At 51.1% G+C, this 18,669-nt stretch overlaps 1 protein-coding gene across 7 annotated transcripts in view; it reads right to left on the reverse strand.

Annotated features, from left to right (window-relative positions):
- The window catches only part of SLC25A48 (solute carrier family 25 member 48), a 41,775-nt gene that overhangs the window by 19,108 nt on the left and 3,998 nt on the right, over positions 1 to 18,669 (reverse strand). For all 7 annotated transcript variants that reach the window (XR_004284060.1, XR_004284059.1, XR_004284061.1 and 4 more), the window contains exons 2-4: positions 17,726 to 17,769; positions 13,057 to 13,128; positions 10,750 to 11,008 (exon numbers count right to left, since the gene is read on the reverse strand). Coding sequence is in view for 3 of the 7 variants with exons in the window: in XM_032336652.1 (XP_032192543.1) it covers positions 10,750 to 11,008; positions 13,057 to 13,128; positions 17,726 to 17,769 (375 nt within the window). In the remaining 4 variants the exon portion in view is untranslated. The remainder of the gene's footprint in view (positions 1 to 10,749; positions 11,009 to 13,056; positions 13,129 to 17,725; positions 17,770 to 18,669) is intronic.

An 18,669-nucleotide genomic window follows, 5' to 3' on the forward strand; every position in this document is an offset into this window, starting at 1 on the left:
CCCCTACCTAGCTCCTAATCTTCTTCAAGGAGCAGAGGACAGCCTCTACAGTTCTAAAAACAAAACAAAACAAAAACCTCTGGGGCACCTGGGTGGCTCAGTGGGTTAAGCCTCTGCCTTCGGCTCAGGTCATGATCTCGGGGTCCTGAGATGGAGCCCCACATCGGGCTCTCTGCTCAGTGGGGACCCTGCTTCCCCCTCTTTCTCTCTGCCTGCCTCTCTGCCTACTTGTGATCTCTGTCAAATAAATAAATAAAATCTTTAAAACAAAAACAAAACCTCTCCTCCAAGCTCCCTCACCTCAACCAGCTGGCCTACCTCGTTGGTGGGGCTGGGAGGCAGGACACACAGAAGCTGGGGACCATCATTCCGTAGACTATACAGTGTGGCTGTTTAACTTCACTGCTCTGCCCACCAGTGTAAGGTGACTTGCTTACTGGCCTCTGACTGGGCCGTCCTGGCAGGTGCCTCTGCAGGAGGTAGTTTTCAGGTTTGGCCTGTCCTAACAGGTACCCATGCAATCACCTCTTGGGAGTTCTCCCACTTTGGAGGGCCTGAACCAGCCTAGATGCAGGCTGGGTCCCCACAGATTTGCCTCTCAGAAGCCAGGGGTTTAGCCATACATACTGCTGGGCCCTTCCCAGGCACAAACATGAAAAACTTTCATCTCTTTCCTTTCTCAGATATTGTTCAATGTCTTCAATGGGCCATAACTGGAAACAGGAAAGGCACCTGAAATACAATGGCTGGTCACTGATCCACTGCAGTAAGGGGTAGCTAGCCCTCAGAAACACAAGGTCCGGCCACTTTCTGGAAGGGAAAGGCCCATGAGACTTCTCCTATGTACGCATAGTCAGGCATGGGATGAAAACACAACATTATTTCTCAACAGGTCACTTTCTACAGAAAATCCTTAATAACTAAGCCATCCACAGATGAGGTCCCACTGCTCCCCAGTCAGTGACGTACAGGGTTACCACGTACAGGTTACACAGGTTATTGTGCTCAAATATTTCTAGGCCAGGGAACTCCCAAATCACAGTTGGGAGCATGCACTTATTTCAGGGACCCACAAACTGGTAAGCATTATAGATTCACAGGACTCCTAAAGTATTTCACACACATGTGTAACCGTTTTTTCTCCTACGTGTACATGCTATTGCAGGGAACACAACAAAAATTTACTTAAATATACTAATTATCCAATAGTAACTGATCGTATGTGGCTTCTTAATCCACAGACACTGAAGGTACAGCAGCTATTCTGTGGGTTGGACACCATTTAACGGATTTAAAAGGCATTCAGGGAAAACCTGGGATTAGAAGCAGCTGGGATTCACTTTGCTGCTCAGCGGCTGCTTACCATACAATCCAGTGCAAGGGAACCCACCACTTTGGCCCGCAGTTTCCTCCGCTGCTTAGAAAAGGGGAAGAATAAATAGCCTGCCACCTCTTTCACTTTTGTGAAAATTGAGTGACAATTGGCAAAGGTACTTTACTTGAGGCAAATAGTCATTCCTATTTTATTACCCCTCTCCTGATATGACTCCAGATTCTGGGAGTGCTGGACCTGCCAACCTCAGGCAGCGGTGGCCTGCAGCCAAACCTACTGGGGGAGGTTGTAGATGTCCACACAGGACCAACGACTCAATACTAGCATTGAGTCCCCAACTCAGGACCATACTTGCCCTCCTCAGTTGATATAAAGACCAAATGGAGGTGTCATCCGCGTATGTAACCTCACAATGGTGTGTTACGTGGTAGGCACCATCATTTCATCTCTGCTAGCTGTGTGGGACCACAGTTTGGAAAAGGTTCAGCCAAACCACCCAGAATTCAAGGACTCCTCTTGAACTACACGGCTAAATGCCTGGCCTCTTCACAAATTTCTTCCCTTTCCTTTTGGGCTGCTGTGGCTCCAGCCCTCACTTCCTATTGGCAGCCCACAGCCTACTTGACAAGAAGGCTCAGACTGTAGTCCTGGCTTGTCTCCAGTCCCTTGTCATACTCCAGGGATCCTTCCTGCTCTCCCACATAGATTTTCTTCTTTGGGAGTTAAATGGAGCAACATTCAGGGAGTTTAGCATTAGTTATTCTTGATCTGCAATGGGAAAGTCTTGAAAAATCTGCTCTATCAGAAGGCTGCTCCTCCCCAAGGCCATCCTGCCTGGAGAAGAGTGTTTTTCTTGGCAGCCATACATTTTTACGGTAGCAATAAAACTATGTTGCCAAAGAGACAAACTGAAGTACATGGTCAGGGCCTCTGAGGCCCAGTTGGTGACCTTCCCAGCCAGACATTGCCGAAGACTCAGAAAAATCAGAGAAATGGTTTCATCCCACTTTTGTCATCCTTGGGCTCAGGTGGGCTTTGTGTTCTGGTGTGTGGTTGATGATCTCTTCCACCCCTCATGAGGCCCTCTCTGATGTTACCATTCCAGCCCTATTTATCTCGGCTCGCATGCTCAGAAATTAGGATCCTCTTCTCTCCAAATCCTGGCCGCATTCTGTCCCCTTCATTCTGTTCGGGCTCATGGTAGAGGCTGGCCTTGCAATGAGGTCTCCCTCAACCTCCTTTCTCTTGCCCTCAAAATCCTTTCTGGGGGCGCTTGGGTGGCTCAGTGGGTTGAGCCTCTGCCTTCGGCTCAGGTCATGATCTCAGGGTCCTGAGATCGAGCCCCTCATTGGGCTCTCTGCTCAGCAGAGAACCTGCTTTCCTCCTCTCTCTCTTTCTGTCTGCCTCTCTGCCTACTTGTGATATCTGTCTGTCAAATGAATAAGTAAAATCTTTAAAAAAAAAAATCCTTTCTGAATTGTCTGTTTTATTCTCCTCTCCAAACCCAGAAACAAAAGGCTTGTTCCTTCCCCAGCCTTTGGTCTCTGTCCCTAGTGTCACCTCCCACCTCAGCCATTCTCCCCTCTTGATTCCCTTTTGCCTACTTCGGTGACAGGAGTTTTCCAGGACTCTGGCTTCTGGGGCACTGGAGGTGGATGGGCCAGGACCATGCCCTGTTGCAGCGTGTCACACCTGAGGGAGCACGTCACCTAACACGTCACCCAACCCGAGCCTCAGTTTCCCCATTTGTAAGATAAAGAGAATGACGGCACCTCTTTTACACAGTTGCTGTGACGATTTAAAGGCAGGGGTGTGTTAGCACAGCGTGCATGGTATGGGCTTGGCTACTGCTGACCATGGCCATTGATGCCACTGGAACTCCTCCCTGAGCTCTTTCCTGGGTCTTTCCCTTCATCTCCACCTCTTCCTATCTGTAGCTCACCTTGACATCTGCACCTAATTCATGGCCTCAGTGGTCACTTCTCTGTCACACCCCTGACTCCTCCTCCAGCCCCGACATTCCAGCTGTGGCACCTCCCACACGAACCGAGTCAGACTCAGCACGTTCTCACTCAAGCCAGCCCTCCTGCCAGGCTCCAGAACAGCAGCAGTGACAGTAATGTGTATGGGTGACACACCCCACACCAACTGCTGCCTCACACACTTCGCCATTTCATTCCCGGTGGCGGGGTGGGGGGGGAGGCGTCCTCCCTCACAGTCACCCAACTGTGCAGTCCTGGGTCAGTGCAGACACTCCCCTCTCCTGCCTGGCCCACTGATTCTCTACCACAAATACCTCCAACTGGCCACTCCCCTCCATTCCCAGAGACCAAGGCCCTGGGCCCCCTGCTCCTGTTTCTCACCTGGTCTGTGGCAGCACACCCAAATCAACCCACCACTACTACTTTCCCCACCCTTTCCACCTCTCCTGAAGGCCAGATCCAGCTTCCTCCCACACAGCTCTGCTCAGGTCATTCTGCTGCCCAAGAGGCCGCACTGCCCGCTGAACGGCGCCTAAGCCCATGCTCAGCTAAGTAATCCAAGCTCTTCACAACTCCCCCCTGCACCTTCCCCCTCCCTGCATTGTAGTTAGAACTCCAACCCTGTGCTACGGTGCTCTCCATTCCCACGTGTCCGTCTCCAAAGCCTCACCAGTATTCCAACACCCCATCAAAGGCCCCTTCCTTTCTGGAGTCCTCCTGACCTGCAGAGCCAGACTCCAAGGTTCCAGAGCCTTCCACAGACTGTTCTATTCTGCTACACATCTGATTTCCCCCACCAGACTGTGCACTCCCTGAACAGGGGCTGTGTGTCTCATACCTCTGATCTATCTACTCTGCTTGGATCCCAGCAAGAGCTCAGGACATGTTTGTGAATGACGGAGCCAGAGAGTGAGTCCCAACAGGTGCCACACTCAGCCCTCTGCCTCCAGTGGGGCCGGGTACAGTCTTGGGCTGGTTGGCACAGAGTTAAAGCTGAGTCCTCCTCCAGTGCCCAAACTCTGCCTTCTTGGGGGGGGTGGGTGAGGCCTTTGTGATTTGCACATTAATTAGGCTGTCAATGAAAACACAGACCAGAAAGCTCCCAGACTAGGGAAAAGTTGAGTGTCACTGGCCATCGGCCTCCAGGACTTGACTTGGCCCAGGCAAAGGAGGGACTGCTGGCCTCTGGGACCACAGCCCTGAATTCCAGTTCAGGCCCAGCAGGGCACCCAGAGAGGCTCATGCCCACACCAAGGGTGATGATGACTTCCAGAGGGAGGGTTTCTTCATCAGAGCCTTACAGTGCAGCTCATGGCCAACTGAACTCAGGCCAGCCTCTCCTTGCTGCCAAGCGGCAGGGGCACCAGGAGCAAACCTCCGTCAAGTTGCAACAGTTTTCACAAAGGGTTACTGCTGTTTAGTATGCAACTCTAGTCGGGGCCAGATGGAACTTCCCTCCCAACTTCAGCCACTGCCGATGGAATGTGGTTAAAAAACACACACACACACACACAAAACCTTTCTGTATAACAATTTCACAGTATGTGCCAAGAATCTAAAAATGACCAGACCCTTTGACTCATTCATGAAGCAAAGAGCCCACACATTTAGGGAAATAACCCTACATGAAAGCAACTCCATATGGACAGATTACCTGATCATATCATTATGTTTGAAAGAGGATGAACCAGCAACAATGTCAAGGTCCATCCCTAGGAACGTGTGACCTAAGTTTAGTATTACAGTGAACATCTATTTCAGGTGTTCAGTGTGTCAGGCCTGATGCTCAGATCGTCATGTGAAATCCGTCATCCTCCATCCCAGTTATGAGGTGGCTACTGTCGCTATGTCTGCTTTGCAGATGAGTCATCAGAGACTTGGTGACTTGAGGGGAATTGTCTAGAGTTCCTGGGTTGTGGGGGAGAATTAGAAGCAGGTAATCAAACTCTAGAAACTGAATTTTTGCCACGTTGCACCATCCCTCTCAAAACATGTGTGTGCTCATGGACACAGTGATGGAATAAGGCACATCTATTTTAAATATTAGTCATCTATTGTTAATCATTTTAAATGCCATTTTCATAACATGGAAAATGTTGTAAACTAAGTTGAAAAGAGGATACGAAACTGGAGGAGTACCACTTCTTAACGTGTTTTATCTATGCATTTAGAAAAGGAACACATTACTGTATTCACAGCGACTGGACGGGTGGATGGACGTCTTCTCCCTCCACATTGAATGTTCTAGCTTGTGTATGTTTTCAACGACAAGTCAGCACGAATAGTTCATCAGGATGAGCTCAGTGGCTTTCTATTTGCAAGCCTTCAGGTAGCTTACCTCTTACCTCGATGCGGCCTCTATTCTACCTGTCACATGTCCCAGATGCCAGAGGCCTCTGGCACTCAGCTTCAGTATATGGGGGTGCTCCCTCATGGCCCATCATCTCCACCCAGAAGTGGTTAGGACATTCTAGGGTAAATCCACAGACTATGGACAATCCCACAAGCCCGGCCTGAGGCTGCCTGGAAACACCCATCTCAGCATGGTCACCTCACAGAGTGGGCCTGACCCAGGGCGGAGACCACAGGCTCTCAGGTAGCACTAGGCCCACACCACCAGCTCCATGCTCTGCTAGGCTTCAGGGTGAGGTGTTCGCATCTGCTTTTGTTCTTAATTAAATTATATGAAAATTTCCAATTCCAGCCACATGGCATCCATCACCTAGAACAGAGCTGAAGCCACCCCCTTGGATAGGATGTGGGCTTGGCTTGCCACAGTCCCCACCACTCCCTATTATCTCCCCAGCACCAGAGCGGACACGTGTGCTGCTTTTGTAAACGCAGAGTCATAGGGAAGTGAAATATGTTTTGTGCTCACATTTTGAAGAGGAAAAGGGAGATGTGGTTTAGCAGGGCTGTGGGTGTCAAGATAAATGGAAGAAGTTACTCACTTATGTTACCTCCCTGGTCCCAGTGAGTCTTTGAACTTTCCATCTCTGGCCTAGAGGGTCCCTGAGGGATAAGTAAAAGAAAACCACATCCTTTCTCCCTTCCTGGGAAGATTCCTGGCAAAAAGCTCTGCTTACCTGCCGCCCTCCTCCAGCCCCAGTAGTGATCCTGCCCAGCCACCAAAGACCTACCCCCAAGCAGCTGGGGTGGAAGGTGAGGAACAACAGGTCAGGCAGAGAGGGGCTGCCCAAAGCCATGGCATTCGGACCCACCCCTGGGAATCCAAGAGCTATGCCCACTACCTGAACAATGTTATTTTGGAGACATGCTCCCAGCCTAATTCCCCCTTCCCATTTGAAGCCGGATTTGGGATGAGTTTGTGCAAAGGCCCAGGTGTTATGAAAGCTGCCATCATCTCAAAATCCCAGGGCAGAAGCAAAAATAGCATCAGTGGGTGAGTCAGAAAGCCTGGGGCTCCATCCCAGCTCCACTTCCCACGAGGGGAGTGACCTGAGGCCAGCTACAGAAGCTGCTGATGCCTCAGGCTCCCCTTTGTTAATGACTAGGAATTGGGTTGCTAGAAAGATTAAACACTTACAGAGCTCCTAGCGTAGTACTTGGCGCAGGGTAAGGGACCAGTAAATACTGGCTATTCTGCCCCCACTGCTGTGACATGGCTTCGAGGAACACAGAGGCTTGAGGAACACAGCTCATGTGAACCCTCCACTCCTGGTTTCTACTCTCCCTGCACTTGCTCGGGTAAACTGTCTTTGTCTCTAGCTGCCTGCTAAGCCACTGGGCCCAGGTGCTAATGACTTAGAACTCTGCAGGGCTGAGAAACCCTGGCCTGCAGGAACCTCCCTTGGCTTCTTGTTGAGAGCCTTCCCTGAGTTCACACAAGGCCAGTTCCTGGCACACTGAAAAGGACAGAATAAACACATGTTCATTTTCTGTTGCTGCCTCAAGGGACTGACGAAAGAGGACAAGTTTCCTTCTAGCACTATGATGAACTAACAACCTAAAGCCACGGACTGTGGCCTACCCACACAGGAGTAGAGCCAGGAACTCACCCTCCTCGGACACTATTCAATGCCTCCTATGGTGGCAAGGGCAGGGAGAGCACCCTGGACCCTATGTTCTCACTGCTCAGAGAGCTTATCCAGGAAACGAGGCCCCAGAAGGATCTGGACTTCCCAGGTAGGCAGTTGTTCTCCAAAACTGCTCAGGCCCTGGCGAGCAGGCAGGGGTAAGCCTCAATGTAGCCGTGAGCATGTGCACAGACCTGATCTGCAACAATCCCTCCACCCTCCTTCTACCTGCCCCAAAGCCCTTCCTGACCCCCAGCCTGTCCCGATTCCTCCCCTACCACCACATCTGGAGTTGCCCAATTGCTCTCTGCTGGAAAGAGCATTACAGGACAGATAGGATGTAGACACTTCTTCACCACTGCATCCCTAGCACCTAGCTCTGTGCCTGGCATACAGCAGGTGCATACATAGCACACTGGATAAACGAACAGGGCTAGCAGCCATGAAGACCTTATGGTACTGTAATGGGTATTAAGTATCGGGCATATGGTGAGTGGCTTGGCAGCTTTAGCAGCTGCCGATGGGGACTGCTCATGTCCCTAACATTGGCTGCTGCTGCACACTCAGCTTCGGGACCCCTCTTGGGTCTACCCATTCTTTGACAGCCTCCCATCCTTCTTCCGAGCTCCAAAGGCTTCTAGCCTAGCCTCAGGATTCCTTGTAGTTCAGGCCTCCACCTGACAAGTTAGTTACCAATCTAGCACCCTCTGCAGGGAAGGCAGGGGTGAAGAAGGATAGGACAGAGGATGCAATCAATTAATTTACCTCCAACTGTCCCAGGTGTTTATAAGGAAGGTGTTTTTTTTTTTTTAGAAACATCTCCTTTGGTGTCCAGGCTCACTGTGCCTCGCCCAATATATAAATGCATGCCTCCCCTTCTTCCTCCCCTTCCAGGGTCAAAGTGTCAGGTTGTGAAGGAGGCAGGTCTGCTCCCAGGAGCAGAGGAGATCCATCACTGGTAATTCTTCCAACATCTGGACCCAAAAAGTCGGAAGACTTAGGGAGAGAGATTTCCTCCACACCTGAGACTGACACAAGCTTTTCTGAGAGAGGGATAGAGCCAAATGTGAACTTGGGGGCCGGGCCTCCTCATTCTCAATCTGCTCTGGATGCCCTTCATTCCTCAACATGTTTGCTTTTGTCTCTGAGACGAGACCAGATCAGTGAGCTTCAAACACTTCTATGAGGTGTCACCTTTTGGTGAAACTAAACTATACCAAGACATGGCTCAGTATGTCGAGTAGAGAGACACTCGAGTATCTCTCTGAGTGGCCCCCAAAACAGTATTCTGTGACCCTCAGGATGAGCCAGCCTGCTGGGGTCCCCTGTTACCCCACATGCTGACAGTGACCACTTAGTGTCCCTCAGGCATGACCCGACATGTTAGGGCAGCTGGCCCCAGGCTCTCCACGGGCCCCAGTGAGGATAGTAGCAATAGGGGCTATGCAGTCCTGTCCTGGAAACCTGCTGGGCCGGGCAAGATATGCAGGCTGAATCAAGGCGCTGGGGCTGGGGGCAGGAGAGCTGCTGGGCTGGAATGCTCCCGAGTGCACTCTCTGGGCTTCGGCTACAGAACCCAGATGAGTCCAGCCGAGCCTGGCCTCTGTGGGCAGAAGGCTCAAGGCAGCCCACTCAGAATGCTGCCAACAAGAGGGGTCTTGTCCACGAAAGCTGTCAACCCAGATCAGATAACTGAGGTGTCAGGAAGGACCACAAATCCAGCCCTTCCCTTATGTGGACAGGAGACGGTGGCCCAGGCAGGAGCAGTGCCTTGCCTGAGGAGACAGAGTGACATCAGAGCCAAGAACCAAACCTGGAGAGAGTGAAATCTGTCTAAGACCCCAGCTCATCCTTTCTCAAGAGCTGGCACCTTTTACTCCAAACAGCAAGCACCTTCCCATTCTTTCCATCCTCCTTTAGGCAAAGCACAGCAGACACAGACACTCCTCTCTCAAGACGAAGGAAGTAACACACTCAGCCTGTAGTTCAGGAGGGCTGTTTAACACACCAAGAAATGAAGTTCCAACCAGAATGTCAAAGAGGGGAAGAGGAATGACCCCTCACCCTGGCCACAGGTGGTGCAGGGGTAAGGTCTCCCAGCAAACTCCCTGGTGTTGGGGATGGGTGTGGTTTTGAGACCCATGAGTCCCTCAGGGCCCCAGGCCTGATTTAATGCTCTGGGTTGCTCTTCTAAAATTCTTTTTTTTTAAATTTTAAATTTTAAATTTTTTATAAACATATAATATATTTTTATCCCCAGGGGTACAGGTCTGTGAATCGCCAGGTTTACACACTTCACTCACCAAAGCACATACCCTCCCCAATGTCCGTAACCCTACCTCCCTTCTCCCAACCCCCCTCCCCTGAGCAACCCTCAGTTTGTTTTGTGAGATTAAGAGTCACTTATGGTTTGTCTCCCTCCCAATCCCATCTTGTTTCATTTATTCTTCGCCTACCCACTTAAGCCCCCATGTTGCATCACCGCTTCCTCACATCAGGGAGATCATATGATAGTTGTCTTTCTCCGCTTGACTTATTTCGCTAAGCATGATATACTCTAGTTCCATCCATGTTGTCGCAAATGGCAAGATTTCATTTCTTTTGATGGCTGCATAGTATTCCATTGTGTATATATACCACATCTTCTTTATCCATTCATCTGTTGATGGACATCTATGTTCTTTCCATAGTTTGGCTATTGTGGACATTGCTGCTATAAACATTCGGGTGCACGTGCCCCTTTGGATCAATACGTTTGTATTTTTAGGGTAAATATGCAGTAGTACAATTGCTGGGCAGTTGTATTTTCAACATTTTGAGGAACCTCCATGCTGTTTTCCAGAGGGGTTGCACCAGCTTGCATTCCCACCAACAGTGTAGGAGGGTTCCCCTTTCTCTGCATCCTCGCCAGCATCTGTCATTTCCTGACTTGTTAATTTTAGCCATTCTGACTGGTGTGCTCTTCTAAAATTCTTAATCATTTTTGAACAAGGGGTCCCCCGTTTTCCTTCTGCACTAGACACCACAAATGATGCCATTGGTCCACTGGTCCTCACCCACCAGTCATTCATTATCTGTGTGGCCCTGTCTAAGGGTCATCACTTCCAGGAGCCTCCACTTTCTCCTCTGTAAAACGGACATGGTCATAGCACCCACCTTAAAGAATTGTTAGGAAGACCAATGAAGAGAGCATACCCAGAACGCTAAGCAGGTGGTTGGCATGGAATAAATAATTAATGACTGTTTACTACAATTGATCAAAATGCTAACTGCAGACTCTTAGACGACAACGCAGGTACTCTGCTCAACAAAGAGGAGACAAGCAGCCATATCCCAGATCTGGCGGACCAGGGAAGGGCCACTGGTGCCCAGACTCCAGGTCCCCCCCTCCTCTTACCTTCCCGAAACGGCTGCGTTTGCATCTGCAGCCGGATCTTGATGAGGTCCACGGGCGTCCCCAGCCCAACAGAGACCACACCAGCCACCATGCTGGCTAGGAGAAGGTCAGACAGTGTGCGGGACCGGCTGGCCTCGGACTCCCGGCCGTGGTACTGGCTGAGGAACCGCTGTGTGTTACTGAAGACCCCAAACACCACCGAGTTATAGACAGCGATGCTGGCAAGGGGAAAGGACATGCCTTTGAAGAAGCCGAACACCTGTGGGAAAACCAGGGGGCAGGAGCATGAGGGCCTCGGGCTGTCTGCAGGCCAGGTGCCAGGCTCCCCATGTGGCACTTGGCATAGACCCTGCCCTCTTGGAGCCCGCAGGCTGGGAGGTGACACCATGGGAAAACTAAATCATCATGTCGGTGACAAGAATTTAAAAAAAGAAAGGTTGCTGGTGTGATGGGAGGGACCAGGTGGGTGAGTGAGGGGTGGCTCTCCATTCCCCCGCAAGGCATAATCTGGCCCAAGGGAGGAACCCACTTCTGTAGGCAGTTCTGTTTCCTGAGTCCGGGTGCCCTGGGCCTGGAACCCATATTTGCCACCAGAGTGGCAGCGTTCTTGGGCTGGAAAGCTATCAGGCTACATGGAGCTCTCATGGGCGGTGGCTTTGCCGAGCACCCCTCATAACTTCCTCATTTGCCACTCGACCAAAAGCATTCTTTAGGGCACTTGCCATGGGCCAGGCCCTGGGGGCCAACTGTAAGAATGAAATACTCACTGCCATCAATGAGCCCACATCTGGGGGTAGGAGAGGGGAGGGTGCAACAGATAAACTGACAGGTGATTAAAATTCAACCTGCTAAGGGTGTGGTAAGGGTCTGAGGGGAAGGGAGCTGCAGAAGGACAGCACCAAGAGGCTTCCTTTGCACATAAGCAGAGACCACAGCAGAGGGTGCTGGAGTCTGAGAGGAGAGGGTCCTTTCCACACTGAACTCTCAGGGAACATCACAGACACTCCTCTGAAATCTGGAATATTCCACAGGCCCTTGAAGGAGTCAGGGCAGCACTTACTTTCAGCCCCGTGCCAAAAATGAAAAAATACCAGGAAGCTATTGTACCAACTCCAGGCTGCACACAAACCTGCTAATCCTGACCTGGCTCGGAGGTAGGACACCACATACATACGCACACACACCTTCACACACACATGCATGCATACACACATGCACACACTCCTCCTCCCCACCTCGGGTTCTTCTTCCAAAACAAGCTTCCTCAGATAATGTGGGACATCATTCAGCCTTGAGGTGCTATGTCTCCAAGGAACATGTGCAGTCCCCACAAAATGGCCCAGAGACAGGGGGGTGTGCAGCTGGGGCTGGCAGGCACTGTGGAGAATGTGTGCCCAACAGCAGAATCAGGGGCCACTTCTCAGAGAACTGGGGAATCACACACCACCCCGAACAGCTTGCAGTCCATTGTAAAGCAGCCCAGCAAGAGTTTGAGCAATGCCCTGACACAAAACACACCTCTGAGGAAAAAGTCCGGGCACAGGCAGGAGGCTCCTGAGCCCCAGGGCACTTGCTAGGATGGAGGCTGTGGAGATGGTGGTCGACAAGAAGGCCACATTTCCAGGTACTCAAGGGAAAGCCCAGGGCTGCTATCAATGATTTCTTTAAATCATCAAGTCATTTCATCATTAATTAGAAAATGTATTTTAAATTCCCCAAAGCAGGGCTTTAGAAAGTCTTTGGAAAGCACACACTCATTCTTAAGAAGGGCACATGATACATCTTCCACAAAATATTATTTGCATTTTCCTGTTTGGGAAGGAAAATCCTAGGTCCCCTGCCTTCTAGCAACCTGAGGGACAAGCCAGCTCTGGGCATCTGGAATCCCAGGGCCTGGCTCCCGCCACCCCAGGTGAAGGGACGCCTGTGAGCAAACAGTTTACCGGTCTCACCTTTGGCTCTGAAAACTGACAGGTCCCTCTGTTTCTGCAGGAATTTTCCACTCTGTGATTCTAAATTCCTCAGAATTTCTCCAGAGAGGTTTCACAAAATCAGCCCCCCCGCTCCATAACAGCATACAAGATGGCTGGGTTAAGTTTAGGGGACATACAATATTTGAGGTGTGGCGTGAGATGGAGAGAAGAGGCAACACAGAGCCAGAAGCGATGAGCAGGAATGAACGGGCCTCCAGCCTGACGGGCTGGTGTTGGGGCTCTGGCCGCAGGGCCCAGGCCCTGGGCAGGCTTCGAGCTGTGTGCAGGAGTCCCTGAGGGGGACAGCTCCAGCCCCGGTCCCGGAGGCACTTACACTCTCCCTCTTGTACACCGTGCGGATGCAGCTGAGGGTGTTCCCATAGTTGATGCCGGCCTGCAAGCGAGTCTGTGGAGAGATGCAAGGAGGTGAGGGCCCAGGCCAAGAGGGTTCACATCCCCACTGCCCCAGAGAGCAAGGGCTTGTGACACTGAGGCTCTTCCTGGCCCAGCCAGGAAGGAGGGCAGGATTTCTGTCCCCGCCAGGCTGGTGCTCTGTCCTCTGCCGACACTGCCTCCTTCAGTGTCCCCTTCAGGCCTTGCTGAGCATGGCAGAAGCACTCCTGGGCTGAGAGAAGAACAAAAGTCTCTTTTTTGTTCAAAAGTAATGTTTGTTGGGGGACATGATCCCCACCTCTTGAGTGCAAGCACTTTCCAGGGCTCTGCCCCATCCACTGCCCATCATTCTGCCATCCTAAGTATTCCCCGAGTGACCCGCCCTTCGTAGCTCCAGAACCCCTTTCATCTCTCACCGGGATGGTACGCTGGTTGCCGGCGGGTTTCCCCACTGGCTCCTGCTCCCTCTCAGTCCTTGGCCTGCGTCTACATAATAGTCACACTGATCACTTCTGACAAGAGCAGATCGCTATTTACAGCTCACTGGTGGCTTCCCACCAGACTCAGAGTAAACCTCCCACTCTCTACCAGTGTCAGAGAGGCCTGGGTTGGCACCAGGCCTGCCTCTCACCCCTGCATGTCCTTTCCTCCATGCCCCTGCCCTCTGAGCCCACCACGTGGTACATCCCCCAGTCCCTGGCCTCACTTTCCCCTCCCCCACCCTGCCTGAACTCTCCACCGGCTCTTCCTTCCCCCAGAAGGCTCTTCCTTCAGCTCCTGCTTATCCTTTGTGTCTGAGCTTGTCATATCTCTGTTTACTTTGGGTTTATTTGGGCTCCCCCTCTATGGCAGGGCTGTCTCACATTTCCCTCTTGTCCCCATGCTGAGCATGGCCCTGGCACGTAACCCCTTTGCACCGGCTAAATGAGGGACTAGAAGGGAAGACATGGTGTCCTCTATTGGAGGTTGGCTCTTGTGACCAGGGGCATCAGTAGACAGGCATGGGGAGTCTGAGGAGGCTCTTAGAATTGTCAGGGCACCCCCTCTGAGCCTGGTAAGAAGGAACTCCAAGAACCACAGGAGCAGTGACCGCACCCTGCCCACCAGAACCCAGGGGTCCCTGAGGACTAAGACCCAGAGTGCAGCCTAACACATCACACTAACAGCCTGAACTCAGTGTGTAGACAAGGAGCAAAGACTCTGGCAGAACACATATCATAAAGGTGATGGTCTCTGAGGTGAAAATCACAGGAAATGTTTTTTCTGCCCTGAACGGTGTTTCATGTCTGACTTTCTTACAATAGACAAGGGTTACTTTCATTATTTTCAATTTACATTATTTAAAAAAAATAATGTTAAGTATACAACTAATATGGGAATAAATTTTCTTAGTAAAAAAAAAAAAATTCAACATTCTCCCTCCTCAATCCACCCTGCCCCCCTGCCTGAGCTAACCAGCATGGCTAACAGTGTGGCTGCGAGCTTGATAGGCATTCATCTCCATGGGCTTAGAGACCCCGACGGCCGTGGGAAATCCACAGCACTCTCACAGGCAGGACAGGTAAATGGTAGTGTATGTTTTATAAGTGTTACTTTCATAATCAAAGAAATGTAGCCGGTGACTCATCCAATCAGTACGATTGAATGCCTGTTTTCCAACAGCCACTGTTCCACTCTCAGGAGACTTTCAGCAGTCGAGGAAACCAACTTCCTGGCCTTGTGGAACTTAGAACTAAGTGGGGATGGGGGGAAAAAAGAGTCGATAGTAGGTAATTCCCAAGCAAATATCTACGTCTGCTGAGGACAAGTACCATGGCAAAAAACAGACCTGGGGGTCAGAAGTGTGGGCTGATTGAGGGAAAATGCAGTATTTAACCATCTGGAGGTGAAGACATGGGGGAAGGCACAGAGAGATGAGAAGCAGGCTCACACGGATGGGCAGATCCACAGAACTCTACCTTGGGGTGGGGTATCCCCAACCAGGACAAGAATGTAGGCGAGGAGACTTGAGCACAGGCCTCCCTCTTTCCCTTATTTAAGGCTGGTGTGGGGGTGATACTCTCCACTGGCCCCAGTGTGGGCAGGGCTGCCTCTGGGGACTGAATTCCCAAGAAGGTTCAAGTTCCACTGAAAAGCTCAAGGGCCCCAGTTACTCAAGCAAATCGTACATGAGGAAGCTCAACCTAGGAGTCAATCCCAGGTCACAGAGGAGTTTTAAAACCATGGAGCAAGGGTCTCCCAGCCATACTGAGCCCTTGGGAAGGCTGCCACGGAGGCCAGGTGCATGGCACACACCTCTGGGGCCTCGGCTCCAACAGGGGCTGGAATTTAGTTGCAACAATTGCGTTCTTGGGGAAGTACGGGGCCTCTTCCAGAGCTTACCTCACAGAATCCCACAAATGCCATGCAGCCTGGACACTCTCCCTGTTTTACAGATGGAGAAAGCTAACTTCTTGTATTAGTTCTCCTACTGCTGCCATAACAAATTATGACAAATTTGGCGGCTTGCCACATGTATATTTCATTCCCTTACCAGTTTGCTGCTGGTCTAAAGGCAGCTGAGCCCCGATCAGGAAGTCCTGGGCATACTGCATCAGGCATACACCCCAAATGCACCAGCTGGGCCAAGAGGCATGTGAGAATCTGGATCCCAGCTTCAGGGCCACTGCGCAGCCAGGGGCTGGCCCTCCCACCAGTGATGGGGCAGTCATGGGCAGGAAAAGAGCCTCCGACCTAGGTTAGCAGCGCAGGAGTTTTTAGCTCGGGTCTTCCCACGGCAAGCTCTGGGACCTCAGAGAAATCCCAAGGCACTCGCAACACAAGACAAGCTTGTGTGTTCATCAGGATGGGAATGGTTCACTCATGACTCTGCCACAGGGACGATCTTCACAAGAGCCCTGCTGGGAGGTGCTCTTTGCCCATTTTTCAGATGAGGAAAGCAAGGCTCAGGGAGGTAAAGTGCTGCACCCTGATCACAGGAGAGTAGGTGGGCAGGCTGAGAATGCACTCCAGATTATTTCAACTCTAAAGCTCTTGCCTGGACCTTTCTAAGACAGGGACTGCAGAGAAAATGTAAGCCAGAAGAAAGGAAGGAAGGAGCATGTTCGGGGGAGTAACAAGGGCCCTGGGCCACATCCCTGGGCTGAGCCCAGGCCAGCCATACTTATAAGCTGGCATCACCAGGCTGGTACCCTGTGCAGGGAGATTCTCAGGCTGGGCAGAGACTGGATTTGATGTATCAGGAAGGGTTCCCTCAGAGACTCCAGGGGCACAAAGGACAGGAGGAGGAGCACTCCAGCCTCTTCAGGTGGCCAGACTTGCCTCTGTGGGGAGAGGGCACCTTCAACAAGCCCCTGGCCTGGCGAGGGGTAAGAGAAGGATGCTCTACCAGAGAGACACAAGAGGCAGCTTGTGCCAGGAATGTAGCTGGAAGGCAGGGATTGGATTTGCCTGGTCTACAACTGATGCCTTGCTATCCCCATACTGTCTACACACAGAACATGTCCAGTATGCGGAAGTATGAGAAAAAGCAAGGCCCATATGGGGCTGATCCCCATCAAGAAGAAAGCAGGCCTAGGCTCTGACCTAGGAGGGGCCCGCTGTCAGAGAGGGAGGAAGACAGGGCAGGGGGTGGAGGGGAGGCTGGGTTGTGATCGTAGCAGCCATTTGGCGAGAGCCAGAGCAGTTTGTCTTAGCGCACGATCCAGGCAACGTTTTAGATAAGACTGTGCAAGTCAAGGGTGAGAAGGCACTATTTGAGACCATGCCCCAAGGTATGGCTCTGTAGGCCTGTTCACCACAGAGGACAGGGGGCAGCGACGGGGGTGGCGTCAAAGAATGTCCCTTTGTAGAGCGCCTCACTCCCACACTCCTGAATACTTTGACACCTGGAATGACCTCAGGCAAGCCCTTTGCCCTTCCTGGGCCAGCTTCTCCGTCTGTAGAACAAGGGGTGTGGATGAGCTCCATGCCAGAAGGCCGTGCTGGGTCCTCAAACCTCCCCCACTTCCTGGAGTTATAATGGCTCCCTATTCCCAACCCAAGTCCACAGCTCTGCTCTGACAGTGAAGGCCTCCCAGGATGGAGTGCTGACCCACCTTTCCTGGCTTCTGATCTAGAGCAGCTTTCGCAAACCCGCTGCATCGGCCAAACTGGCCATGCTGGCTTTTCCCAAACATGGCCTGCAAATGGTGTCCCTACCTCAGTGTCTTAACTCTAGCCTGGAGTATCTGTTCTCATCACCTGAAACCCAACCTTAAATTCCGGACTCAGCTGCCACCTCACACCTGAAGCCTTTCTTGTTCCTTGGTTGCACAGAGACTGGCAGGGGATGCTTAGCATTGTCTTGGCTCCCTCCCTCACAGCCCATGAGAAGCTGGAGGCAGGTATGCAACATTCACAAAAACAAACTCACTGCCAAGTAACCAGAGGAGAGCAAGGATTCCAAACCAGTCCTCCCAGCACCCCACCCCACGCCCACCCCCAGGTTGGCATAGAGAATCTGCCTTGGGCTGGAGACTGTCTTGGGATCAGAAAAAACAGACACATTCCTGGAGACAGACTCACTCCAGGCCGCTTTCCAAGAGTGAAGGCAAACATGGCTGCTGTACCTTGACTGTGTCTAGAGGGTGGCCAACGATGACACTGGCTGCACCTGTTGATCAAAGAAGAAGAAGAGCTGGTCACTGACCCCTGGATTCCTCACATGTACCAGTTGGCTCTTGGGATAAGACAAACAGCTCGGGCACTCACATTCACTCATTCAGTCAATGCCCAGTTACCAGAGCCTCCCCTGACCCACTGCAATGTGCTAGGCACTGGCCCAGTCACTGAGGAAGGCAGAGAAAATGAAGTAAAACCTGGGCCCTGCCTCAAGAAACAAGCACCCCCAACAAAGGGCAGTGAAGTTGCTGGGACAACTGGTGATCCACATGCTTAAGAATGAAGCTAGACCCCTACCTCATGCCATATACAAAAACAAACTCAAGGGAGACTGAAGACCTTAATGGAAGCATTGAAACTATAAAAATCATTTGCTGAAACACAGGGGAGAAAACTTCATGGTCTTAGATTGGCAACAGATCCTTAGATAGAACACCAAAAGCACAAGTCACAAAAGAAAAAATAAATTGTATGTCACACAAATTAAAACTTTGTGTGCAGCAAAGGACACTATTAAGAAGGTGAAGACAAGTTATGGAATGGGGAGAAATATCTGCAAATCATATATGCGATAAGGGTCTTGTATCCAGAATTTATACGAAATACTTAAAACTAAAAAAAAAAAAAAAAAAAAGTATTTTTTTAAACGTAGGCTTCATGCCCAACACGAGGCTTGAACTCACAACCCTGAGATCCCAAGAGTCTCACATTCCACTAACTGAGCCATCCAGGTGTGCCTCCCCATTCTTTTTTTTTTTTTTTTTAAAGCAAAGGATGGGAAGAGACATTTCTCCAAAGAAAATATACACATGGCCAAGGTGTACATGAAAAGATGTCTAAAACCATTAGACATTAGGGAAATGCAAATCAACATCACAGGGAGATTCCCCTT

This window comes from Mustela erminea, chromosome 3 (genome assembly GCF_009829155.1).
Source record: "Mustela erminea isolate mMusErm1 chromosome 3, mMusErm1.Pri, whole genome shotgun sequence".
Taxonomy (NCBI): domain Eukaryota; kingdom Metazoa; phylum Chordata; class Mammalia; order Carnivora; family Mustelidae; genus Mustela; species Mustela erminea.